We start from the raw sequence: 13,438 nt of genomic DNA, 5'->3' as shown, positions 1-13,438 counted from the left end.
GTATTATTTTAATTTAGACAGAGATAGCCGTGCAGAATATATATGAAATATTTATTTCCAACAGATAAATATACAGCATTTACAATATATCGTAACATACATACTAATAATATTAAAAATGTATAAATATTGATAATAAAATTAAAAAAATATATTATATTATAAAGAGCGGTCCCTGTATACCATTAACGCTGGCAACATTTCCTCACTGTATTGCGATACTTATGATGAGCAAGGAAAGCACCAGTCAGGTCACCGGTATACTATCTACCAGTTGCCAACTTAAATATTTAATTATAATTGAGCCCACGGTCCAAGAGTTTCTACTCCAAAAGGAACAAAATCAAATTCATTACACGCAGATAATAACTAACCTAACCTTGAATTTACCGCGGCAATTAAGATTTGCGGTGTCATTCCAAATGCGAATGTTGACTTTAATTCTAACCAGCTAAGGTTGATTTTTGATACACACATGATTGATGATGACGCCAAATAATGTTAATTTGAAGGGGTTATATGACGCGAAATATTGAGTAATCTTGTTTATTATGATAGAGATTTTTTCTCGTTCTACGCCTAGAATGTTCTTTAACATCTCAGGCAGTTCTGGCCAATTGCAACATTTAGTAATGAAAGCTTTAGTGCTTAGAAGTACCATAATACAAATTTCATTTGCACCAACGGTATTGCCTAAATTTGACCTAGTGAGTGATTGAATGAACGATGAACGATAAAATTGTGTCTGTAGTTATTAAAAAACGTGTTTTATCTGTGTAAGCATCGTCGTTCAAAAACAGTTAACGCTAAGCTAAGCTTGAAATACTTATATACTTCCTAAAACTATTAGTTCATAATTAGATATACATTTCGCAGCGTAGAAGATCCTTCATGGATGCATAATTACAATTCATATAGTTTCATCATCCGACGTCAACTCAGAATACGAAATTCCACCAGCTTTTTTTCCAATTAGGCCTACCAGCAATGAGGAACCATAGGGTCAAGCTCAAGAAAAGAATTGGTACGCAATTCTTAAAAGGCAACGCACTTGCGAAGCCTTTGGCGTTGTGTCTATGGGCGCAGTATCATTTAAAATGAGTGAGCCTCTATTAGATAATCTAGAAAATTATGAGAGTAGATATAAGATAAAAAGGACCATAAATAATCCTACAGTTTATTTTAGCAATTACGTTTTTTAATACAAGTTAAATAACATAAGTGGAATAACTTATTATTTATATTTAATTTATGAAAAAAATAGCGAAATAAGCAGGCAGCACGAGATCTTAAAGGTAAGCCAATAAGCCTGTATGAGATTAAATCGCATGTATAAATATTTATCGTGATAAGTTTCTTGTAACTGTACCAAATAGTTGTTTATTACCTAACTTTTCGGATACATCAACTCCTACCAAACAAAGCCACGACCCCTATAACGGCTTTAGGGTGGTAAAAAACCTATTTGACAGACAAATTCGTTGAGATAGAAAACAATATAAACCTTATCAATAATATGCAGTCATACTTTTTTATGGAATTGTGACTAGTTGTTTTTTTTAAGCCGACGATAAGATAGGTTTTAATCAAAAATTGTCTCAGTACATAATTCATTTAAGTATTAAAAAATATATTCATCAAATACAGATTTGTATCTGAAATTTTGATTACATGTGTAATGAAAAGCTATCATGAACAATAGATAGGTACAAAAACATGCCAGCCATGAATTACGAAATATATGATTAGATTTTTCGAAATAAACTTTAGACAAAATGCTAGCTAGTCATGCTTAATTCACAAAGAATAGGATTTATTTGCATGAAGATCAGAATTGACTTTACACTGAATACTTATTTTCCTTAACATGTTAAACTATTGTTTAAATTAGGGACTGATATAAAAAAAGTTTCTAGTATTGTTAAAATATTATTGTTTTGAAAGAGTGGTATCAAAACCAAAGATACACAGATGAATGAAAATAAAAAGCTATAGGTACTACAATGAATACACTTGTATAATTTTTTTAAATCTAATTTAAAGATTTTTTAAACACACTCCAGTTCAGTCCATGCATCACAATTAGCATAATGTTAAGACAACCCTACCTGACCAGTAGCTATTTGTAACCACAGCCTTAACCATCAAACGGGAAATAGAATGCATACGTGACGAAGGTCGCGTACGACCAATGGACGAACGTTGCTGGGAGGCGCGGCGCTGACGCACACATAACGCAATAATAAAATACTTGAAGTCAGAAAGGGTGTGTGCGAGGCCTGAATAGTTATCATTTAAAAGAATTCAATCTTCATATTATCTAGATTAATTATGGAATGTTGTTACCCAGATTACTTTCAATAGCACTTTACATAATAATTATCAATGAACTATAACAAATTAATGAAATTGTCACAATTGTTTCACAAAATAGTTAAACGGACAAAAACCCTTCACATTAAAATTATTGAATCCTTTTTCTCTTGCTGCCTCAATGTTGTCACACAAATATGGTATATGTACCATTAATTCAGTCCAATGTTCCAATAATAAATAAATTAAAAATATGATTTATGTATTTTTATATAGATACATGTCACTGCCATGTTAAAGTAAACTTTTCCTATATTATAATAGTTTTATTCTAGTTATAACATGCCTGTGTTGTGGATAAATTACAATATACTAGCTCCCTAGTGTGGGAAAAAACGTTAGAATCATTTTGTCACAACCACATAGATGTCATAAATAAAGTTTTTAATATAATTATAACTATATTTTGTATTGTAATTAAAAGAAAACAAAAAGATAATTTGTTATCATCCTTAATCCCATCCCAGTCAATTCTTCTTTTTCATTAATTTGATTTTAGCTATTAATCTATTACTTATATGTATGCTATACTAAACCAAACAATAGTCAGCAATATTACAAAAAGTATTACTAATTATTAATTATATATGTATTGTATCCCAAAAGTCAAAGTGAATAAATAATAGTTATAGCATGAGTCTAGGATTTATTTAGTCACAAAACACAAACAATAGAATGGGTAGTACTTGACAACAGCTCCTTACAAGTCTCATTTTCTCTTGAGTCTCTATTAATAATAAAAATAATTGAATAGTTCTTTGAACTATTGACATCAAGCTTTTGTTGGGATTATAAATAAAACTTTACCAAACTTTTAACATTAATAACAAATAATTTAAAATTAAACAGATTTTGCTCATTCTAAAATACTTGTTCACAGACATGTGGTATTTCAAATAATAATTATATTATATATGTATTTAGTTTTATACATGTATAAGGAATTCAAATGCCTACATAAACTTATTGAAATTTCAAATTGAATAGAACATTTCATAGAGAATTCAATATTTTAAAATAAGAATTAAAAGTTTTTTTTTTACACTTTGTACTATCAGTATAGAACTTTATGGTTATTATTTTAAATGTCCTTCTACAGAATTGGAACTTTTTATTCGTTGACATAAGATAATGGAAAAAACTAAATCTAATACTCACCGATTGGAACTCCATAGTTGAAAACTTAAAATTTGTTGTAAAATCACTTAATACTGTGTGTACAATATTCAATTAAGTTTTAGAGTTTCAGGTCTATGGTTTCAGTATTGTCATTTTTTAATAATCTTTGATAATGTATTCAAAGCTATAAGCCGCATAAATTGCACAATTGTTGCAAGCCTCAAAATTAATCCGTTAAGATACAAAGCTTGATGAACATAGGAATTAGGAACTATGAATTAGAGCATAGAGTTGAGAGCTGACTGCTTAATGACAACAGACAAACAGCTGATTCTTTTACTTAGGTACAAATTGTCAGATTTAACACTAGACTACAAAGCATGAATGTTTGCAAAGTTATACGTAAAAGTATAACTATGGTACGTTTACTATTATAGATTTTTGTATTTGATTACGTTTAGGCACCACTTTATTGTTTATAAAAACCAATAAAACATGAAAGATATTTATAACAACTAACATTCACGACTGACGGCACTAAGTTAAGTTCGTTGTAGTTTAACTGCCACCTAGTAGATACTTTGATAAATAACGCGTGCTTTATAACTCTATTCTTGTTGATTGATGTTGGCGGTAAAATTAAGTTAAACTGAAGAGAAAAAAAACTTAGATATTTTGTTCATTTGCTTTATTATGGAAATATGGATTTCATGCATCAAGAATTTGATACAGTTTCATGTAATGTTGACTACCTAATGCTTTTTTTTGTCTTTTTTTTATTAATGCTTCATATATAATATATGCTAATATTATTATAATAATACTATAGTGCTATATAAAATAGATAAATACATATTTTTACATTCTATATAAAAAATTATACATACATAATATATTTTCAAAGATTATAAACATACTATACATAAATATCTATAACTGTAAGATATCATAGTCCATTTCGTGCCATATTTAAAAGTCGTTGCCTAATATCATCCAGGGGAAAATCATGCTTTACAGGATGCGGGAACTCGGTATTGCCTTGACTCAGGTGCACCAGACACTTTAGGATTAAGACCCTGTCGTATTTGATTCCTGTAAGTAATGAACTGTGGATCCATTTTGGGATGACAGACTACCTGAGCCGCCTGAACCTTGTAGTCTTCAACATTGCAGTAGGGCTGGCAAACTGGTAAAGCCTTGGTTGTTATGCAAATCTCTCCGTAGTTTTCGTAGTATTGCACCTGCTTCTGCATTTTACACGGTGACTTCTTCTTGGAATAGCTCCTAGCGTTGTACACACCGCTATCATCCCACTTCATGTTTTCTGATTGCGACTTCTGCCAGTTCGGATCTGAGCGGAGGATTGCTGTGTACTTGTTCTGGCGTTGGTATGCCATTTGTTTAGCCTCCGCCTGTAGTTGCCGGGTCCTTGGTTCAGGATTATCATCGTTCAAGGCGAAGGACGCCGCGTATTGGTCAGGGTTGTCTACAAGACCGTAAGGAGTCATGTAATCGTCTCGCCTTTTACCACTCATCTGTCCACAGATTCCTCTGTTCTGCCCCCGACCTTGCGCTGATAGTACCACGAGTCTCTGGCCATCATACATGATCCTAAGACGGTTATCCTTGATCTTCAGGACCAGAACATTATCAGGCTGTACGTAGTATTCGAGGATGGGAGCTTCCTCACTTTCGTCAAAATAGGTGGTAAGCTCTCCCTCAGATATCTTTTTGGAGTTGGTGAAGACCTTGACATTATAGTTGGAGCTGTCTGCTCCTGGGCCGACCTCGATTTCTAGATGTTTACCGTTCTGAGATCTGAAATGGGTAATAAGCTTTTAGTTTAGCCTTCGCGAGCATGCAGATGAACTGTATTTCAGATTTTATTTTGGGTCGAATGAAATCGACGATTTGTTTATAGGTGATAATAGAAGGTCATACCTGTACGAAATGTAAACTTCTTGGGTATCTTCACTGGGTCTCCTTGCAAGAACTGTGTAGTCATCGTTGTATGGTACCCTGTTCACCATAACAACATGCCAGTTCCGAGAGAGAGTGTAATTGTATCTACGGTCGCTGAATGTTCTCACTCGCGTGCTTTCAATGGAACAATATGCTGAAAAAGATTTAAAAAATTAAATAAACCAATCAATGGCGCTACAATCTCTTTCAGTCTTGGCCTCAGATTTCTGTATCTGTTTCATGATCATTCGTGAAATTAATAGGCAAGCAGGTGATCAGCCTTCTGTGCCTGACCCACGCCTTCGACTTTTTTGGGTCTGAGACAAGCCGGTTTCCTCACGATGTTTTCCTTCACCGTTCGAGCTAAAGTTAAATGCACACATAGAAAGAAAATCTATTGGTGCACAGCTGGGCATCGAACCTACGACCTCAGGGATGAGAGTCGCACGCTGAAGCCACTAGGGCAAGACTGCTCGAAAAAGATTTAGAGAATTGTAATTTATGTCTCGTCAGTGATTGCATTTTATAATATGTCCCTATCATTTATTTATGTAGTATATAGCATTTATTTCTCATCAAACTAAAATAGAAAAATTATTTCTGAAAAGATGGAAAACTTACGTTGATATTGATGTTTTGTGTAATAGTTAAGAACTCGTTCTGTAGGTGACATGGGTCGATACGCTGACAAAGCCCCGGGAGTTACAGCAGGCATGGGTATATTTTTAATTCGTAGTTCACCATAGCGGGAATTCGAACTCATATTCATTGTCTGCGTCAAATAGGCTAAGTCAAACGCTAATTCCAGCTGGCCGTCAGGTGAAACCTTTTGTGGATTATCTTCAACTTGCGAAAGTGCTAAGCTCTTAGCGATTCTGTATGCTTGGTAAGCAGCATTCCTGATTCCAGAATTGACGTTGTAGGTCACTGAGAATCTGAATGAATCAGGTGCGTGAGCTAAATTAAGCATTTTATGACAGGCATGCTGGTAGTTGTTGTTACTAGCCATTTCTTCAAGACATTGCCGAGAAAGAGGGTGATTTTGCAAGTCTTCGACATATTTTGATGAACGTTGGCCCGATCCTTGAATAGAAATTCTTTCTTTTTGGCCATAGCGAATATCAGCTTCGAATTGCATTTTCATTTCATCTTTTAATGCTTTGACGTAGTTAAGAGTGGAAGCCGAGTTTGGTTTCGTTAGTCTTGCAACAGCATTTACTTGAGAATTGCCATTTTGTTCAGAATTTCGAGCTCCGAAAACTGCAACTTGTATCTTTGGGTCTATGTCACTGCTACTAATGGCTGAGGTGAAAACGTATTCTAATTTTTGAGGCGAGTCAAAAATAGCGCTTAGGTCAAGAACTTGAGCACGACCTGTGTTTACCCCCGAGACTACTTGTTTTACAAGAGCCTCACGTCTCTGGGCGCTGTTCGGTGATGTATCAGTAGTTTCCGCTGCCTCAACAGACATTTTTCCTTGTTGCTTTTGATTATACAATGTATCTGAAAACATAATAATACAGTGAATTGTAGCTATGAAACTCTAGCATGTCGCATTTATGAAACGTTTTTCAACTAATAGATAACTTACCATATTTCGCTGTAATAGTCATGGCTTTAGACTTAGATTGCTTTCCAAGATACTTCAGGTTAAAGTGGGTCTGACCAATATCCTTTTGGTTGAATGGTGCAACCATGTGAGATAGAGGACTGCGAGACAAGAGCATGTTAATCACGTTGTTGTAGTCGTTCGAGTATGAGTATCCATTAAATTGGTATTGGGTACCAAACATTTGCCCAAACTTGTAATCTACTGCCATAGTTTTACTGTTGCGGTTAGTTAGTTTAGTAGTGGGGTCTTGGGAAATTGTTACAAGAGTATCCTTCTTCTGGTTCGCACTGTACGGCCAGACGCTGTAATGGAATATGTTAATGTCTTGCTCTGGTTGAATAGGTGCAAATGTAATTTTTATTTCTCCTGATTTCTTTTCAGCTTGTATTCTTAAAGGTGCATATAACTGCATTTTTCCAACCACACCAACGCTAGCATATTGGTTAGAAATAGTGTCCAAGAAACCGACGCTTCCATCATGATTTTCTGCATAAGTTATAACATATTCCATATTTAGGTTTGTGTTAGAGTTCTCATTTCCTGCCAAATTAACCATTCCACTCCGTCTTGTATGAATAACAGTAGGTTCTTTGTATTTGTAAATAAAAGGCATACCAGATGCAACAGGGAACATGATTGATAACTTATTTTTGTTTACCACTTTAGTATAATGTTTTTCACTGTCTCCGTTTAGGACATTGGCCAATTGTTGTGGGAGTTGCTTCAAATCCTCTTCACCTAGTGCAAAGAATCTCTGTTGATTCATGAGGTCAACAAACATTGAAAGTGCTGCAGCTTGTCTTTCTTTTTTGCCATTAAACATATCATAGATTTTATCAGCCGAATATTTATGTTCCGTTTTCGATTTTGATTGCTGGGAATCTTTTTGGTTAAATTCATTGAAATAGTTCATTAAATCCTGCCAGTTGGAAAGTGCTATTGAGGCCTGAAAATTATAAATTCATAATTAATTACCTCAACTAGCGCTAAATAAATAGCATATCCTATAATTTTTAATTCTTACTGTTGTTTCTTCTTTCCATCCTGCTACTGTGTTTTGAAGATAGTATCTTATCGATTTAGGAATTAAACTGTCTTCTGCTCCGATTGCTGACCATACACCGAATATGCCGACATCATCATCATCTCTTCCGTAGGAACTCATCGCTTTTAATGACTGTTGGTTACCGAAATTCTCTTCTGTTAACATATCACGTACACCTTGTGCTGACCTAGCTCTAAAAACGCATAATGTGTTTTATAATATAACAGAATTATAAATATATACATACCTATAAATATGAACTCATGAAAAAATACTTACACCTCAAAGTAGCGAGGGTGTTGTAGTTTTGCTGCTGATTGAATTCCAGACTTAATAGCAGCACGTACTTCCTGACTAGGATCTCTCTTGGTCATTTCAGCCATTTCTTGCCACATTGCTTCAGTTGGATGTGTCATAAATATGTTCATAATAGCTGCTACTCTGACTTCGTACGGTTCAGCTGTATTCCGGAGAATACTGTATAAAGCAGATCTGACGTAACGATCCTTTTGTCTTGCTAAAGTTTTTAAAGCGTCAATCACTTGAGTTCGAAGGTAAGTGGAAACCGGTACCTTGCCCTCCAAGTATGGTGAAAATACTCTTAATATTTCGCGGTGTCCTAAAGTACCTATCGCCCTTATATATACCTGAGCTTTGTGACTATCATTTTGCTCAATGGCCAACTGTAGTTGTGCTTCAAGTCGCGGAAGAATGTCGTCTATAACAAAGCGATCATGTTGATTGGAAAGACGTCCATACATATGTGTTGGGTAGTAACGGTGCACAGTTCTATTATCAACTTGGCCCATTTGAATAAATTTAGTTGCAGCTATTAAAGCGGAAGTATTAAGGCTCTTTTCTTCTCTAACTTCGGGGCTCATAGCTAACTCAAAGAATTGGATCATAGCTTCTTTAGTGGGGTAACGGAGTGATCTAGGTAGAACTGCAACAACTTCAGCAGCCTCCTCTCCTCGAATTTTATTTTCTTGTATCCAAGATCTGATGAGTTGGAAGGCTGGCAGTGTACCAGCTTGTGCCACTGCATCGCGGTATATCCTCCACATATCTGCTTTCATTTCATCTTCGTGGTCTTTCGCAGCTTCAATGTTGCGACTCACCTGCGTTAGTTGACCATAACTCATGGAAGCAATAACACGGACTAGTATATTGAATTTTGACAAGAAGTCAGCCCTAGGCATATTATTAGCATTTTGTAATTGTTGTGCCATTTCTTGAACAAGTTTCTGTGCGTTTGATGGATTTTGTTTTTTATCACCACGGGGTTGCGAGTTCATATACAGAGCTGCATATGCAGGCTCATTGAATTTGGGAACGTCGTCGTTAACGAACGTGGAACGTGAGTCGGCTGAACTGGATGAACTTGTAGAATCTGAGTTTTCCCTACTGTACTTTTGAGATATAATTTTGTTTATAGTTATTGATTTGGATTTAGATGACCGTCGCACACGTGATGCTGGTTGCTCATTATCGCGTGATTCGGCTGAAGATGACGAATCATCGATTGATACTTGTTTGGGGGTTAATGAGTATAACAGGTTTTCGACTTCACGTCCGCCTTCAGGTTTTTCCCATTCTGGTTCATTGTCGTCTTCGTAATTAGCTAATTGAATAGTGATCTTGCTGTGTACTTCGGCTTTTTGTTTGCTAAACATAAGTGGGCTAACATTAACAATACTCGTTGTTTCTGCTTTGTAAATAGGCCCATTCTTCCCCACGAGATAGTGAGAAACCGTGGATCTCTTTATTAGTTGTTCTTTTTTGGTGGAGTGTGTAGTACCAGTCCATTCAACACCTTCGGGTACTCCGAAATGATAGTCAATTCTGTGATGGCAATTGTCATAGCTTTTACTCTTTGTAACTTCAATAGGATCTTCAGCATTGGCAAATTTGGGAACTTCACGTCGCCATTCCGCTGCTGAAGGTGATACTGAATATAATGTTTCGCAATCACCAGTGACATCGGTTTCCATTTTTCGGAACAAGCCCTGTTTAGCGTCATTGTCGTAATTGTCACCAGGTGAGTTGATGTTACGGTATGTAGACAAGTCGATTTGAAGGGATCCAATGAGACCTTTCAGCAGGTTTTCGTAAGCGAGAGGTAACCCTAGTGGCAAATTGAGGGAGACAATCCGTCCACCATTTACGTTGATTTCAAATGGTTTCTCCAGATTCGATAACGGCTGGTAGTCGTTTTCTTCTTCATCAGATATTTGGTTGTGTTGTCGTAGTTTTTTGTGCACTAAAGCATGAACTGCGTTTTCCAGTCTTGCATCAAGCTTTCCAAATTCTCTGGCACGTATAACGAATCTTGCTCGGTAAGAGCTCCCAGTGCTAGCACTATCGGGAAGAGAAGCCAGAGTATGAGATTCCACATCATACTTATACACCTTACCACTTTGCCATGGCCACTGCTGATCTGCAGAGTTGGATTCACTCCCTAGACGGCCCGATGACACGGCCACTGGAATGATAGCATACCATATTACATGCGGAAGCATATACCTACTTAAAAGAAACCACTCCCTATCTATAAGTTAAAGGATTTTAAAAATTATTCAATTACAAAATTTTAAATCTTTCCTTCTTGTGGACTGTGTAACCAACTTAAACACGAATTGACGTATTTTATTAAAAGTAATTTATACATCTCCGTGAATTAAAAAATATTTTATCTTGTAATATATATATTTTTAATGTTAATTTAATAATTTATAATCCGCCATTTTTAACAATAACAATGTCACGATAAAGTGTGCAAAACTACAACAATTTTGAGTCTTATATAAGACGATATTTTTGATTTTATTTCTATATAATGTAAGCCTTGAAGGAACCTTTGAGAAAATTTATAAGCTATACTCATACTACGTCTGTGTATGTAATAAATAAATTCTTCATTATCTATCCAGTAATAATATACAAAAATTATAAATGTATTAATATTATCTTCTAGAACGTACAGTAATTAAGTGTTTCTGATTATATTATTATTGTTTCCGATACCAAGATAATTTCTTTCTTACAGGAGTCGACAAGAAACATGACTCGTTATGCAAAGGAGATAAAAGTAAAAATAAATCAACGACGCCACAACCTTTTTAGGTCTGGGCCTCAGATTTTTGTATCTGTTTCATGATCGTTTGTGAATTGAATAGCCAAGTAGGTGATCAGCCTTCTGTGCCTGATGCACGCCGTGGACTTTTTGGGTCTAAGGCAAGCTGGTTTTCCTGACGATGTTTTCCTTCACCATTCGAGCTAATCCATTGGTGCACAACCGGATATCGAACCTACGACCTCAGGGATGAGCGTCGCACGCTAAAGCCACTAGGCCAACACTGCTCATTCAAAGGATTTATAAGATACAATACAGAAAAGGCTTTCGCCGTACTATGTATAAATAATAATAAGAATAATATTACACGTAGTACCCTTTATAATATGAAATATTTTCCTAAATACTTCTGAATAAAACGTCTATCCAGCTCACCTTTAAGCCAAAACAGGTTTAACCAAATGTCAAGTTATCGGAATGTTATTAAAACAACCTCAAAATTATCACGTTCAAAAGAATATACGTTTTCCGGATTAAAAGCATTAAATTGGTCAAGGGTTCGCTCGCGAATCGGTACAGTTAAATTCAATAATAATAATACGGTTATTGCATTACATTATAAAAAAAAGTTGAGTTTGGATCTCCCATACTCCTACGTACCAAAGCCAATAAGTAAAAAAAATATACAAATTAATCCAAAACTATATAAACTTTATACTCGTATTAATTCAGTTTGTGTTATAACTTTCTCTCTTCTATAAGGGAAAAAGACGCCTGATAAAAAATTATAGCAATGCGACAAAAGTTTACTAGTAAAACAAAAAACCGCTATTGTAATCTCAAAATAATCATTTAATAGGTTATATCGGATACCAACTATTTAAAAATATATTTCAAATTTATAATACTGACGAAAATATTAATTGTTTTTATTTTAAACTACCAGTGACCCGCGATTTTACCCGCTTTCGCTAGCTAAGTTTAAAAGTTAATAAATGGGCTAATAAAAAAAACAATTCAAAATTGCTGAGATTAGAGCAAACCTTTCAGTTGAATATTAATAGAAATAAAAAAACTTACCAACAAAGGCCGCCAGGACCAGAAGCTTCATGATGCTTAGTCCTAGTCCTAGCTGTTCTGACTGATGAGTTAATGCTAGGAAGTGCCTATCTCCGACTAACCCTCGGCTTATATATGCAGTTGTACACGTGTAATTCTGACCCCTAGATTAGGTCCATTTGATAACAACTTTGTAAGGAGAAAAACGATTTCAATGCAATGCAAATGTATTTGCTTAGCAAAAAGTTTCAACCTTCGTCAAAATAAATGATTCGTGTGATGACATACGACTTAGTATAACCCTAGATTTTTGTATCAATTTTAGTAAATTTTTCTAGAAGTAAATAGATGATGAGCCTGACACACGCTTGACTTTTTGGGATGGACTTGGTTTCCTCACGATGTTTTCCTTCACCCTATGGGATTGTTATTGAAAAGGCTTGTATGGTTTTAGTTTTGAGTGTTAATAAAAAAAACTCTGGCACCAAAAAATACCTAGTACTGAAATAAACTTTTTGATTCGCTACTCCATGTATTTTGATGTTGGTTGAAAAAGAAGATCGAGTCGAGTGACCTTGATTGTGTGACAATTGACAAAGCCCGCTTAGACCATTGGTGTTGCATGAAAAAAAACTTTAAGTAATACTAATTCCAGCCAAGTTTATTCTGGTCAAAATGGAAACTAAATTGCAATGGTGCTTCACTAGATATCTGGGACTCGATCCACACCAGAATCTCTGCTATTCAGAGTCTGGGTTATCAATAAATACCTACTAAAACGGCCTCAAGTGGTAAATAGCGGCGTGACGGAGGCTCCGAAGTCGCTCTCGCATTCTTACAGGACCACAACGGCATGTTACACTCAAAAACCTCTATTGTAGCCTTCATAGGAGGTTGGAGATGGGCATTTCTTCTATTCACTCCTCGTCTTGTAGTTCGTGCTAAAGAGCTCCTTTTCTCATTCTGCTGTCTCCTTCCGCAATTCCTTTTACCATCCGCAAACAATAAATTTAAGTACCAATAATTCCAGTCAGATTTATTTTCGTCAAAATGGCGACCAAATTGCAATAATAACAGCCACGAAATAACTCCGCCAATTTCAACTTTTCAACTAAACTTAGAAGGACTTCGTGCTGTTCATGCAATTCTCAAATTTAAAAGCTGGGAAAATATATTAATCGGTTTATTTTTAATT

General features: G+C 35.3%; 2 protein-coding genes across 2 annotated transcripts in view; both read right to left on the bottom strand.

Moving 5' to 3' along the window:
• LOC123710988 (trehalase-like) overlaps positions 1-3,883 on the bottom strand; it is a 55,718-nt gene extending 51,835 nt beyond the window's left edge. The window contains exon 1 of the mRNA XM_045663346.1: positions 3,532-3,883. The gene's annotated coding sequence lies outside the window, so the exon portion shown is untranslated. The remainder of the gene's footprint in view (positions 1-3,531) is intronic.
• Positions 3,884-4,377: 494 nt separating this feature from the next.
• On the bottom strand, positions 4,378-12,333 carry LOC123710833 (vitellogenin-like). Its single transcript, XM_045663081.1, has 7 exons — positions 12,265-12,333; positions 8,391-10,593; positions 8,091-8,304; positions 7,046-8,012; positions 6,076-6,957; positions 5,434-5,608; positions 4,378-5,310 (listed from the first exon to the last, which is right to left on the bottom strand). Exons 1-7 carry the CDS (start codon positions 12,293-12,295, stop codon positions 4,497-4,499), a joined length of 5,286 nt encoding a protein of 1,761 aa, XP_045519037.1. The 5' UTR covers positions 12,296-12,333; the 3' UTR covers positions 4,378-4,496.
• Positions 12,334-13,438: the final 1,105 nt, after the last annotated feature.

Source organism: Pieris brassicae, chromosome 6 (genome assembly GCF_905147105.1).
Source record: "Pieris brassicae chromosome 6, ilPieBrab1.1, whole genome shotgun sequence".
Classification (NCBI taxonomy): domain Eukaryota; kingdom Metazoa; phylum Arthropoda; class Insecta; order Lepidoptera; family Pieridae; genus Pieris; species Pieris brassicae.
Note: the sequence above shows the minus strand (reverse complement) of the source record. Positions and strands in the feature narration are given on the sequence as shown.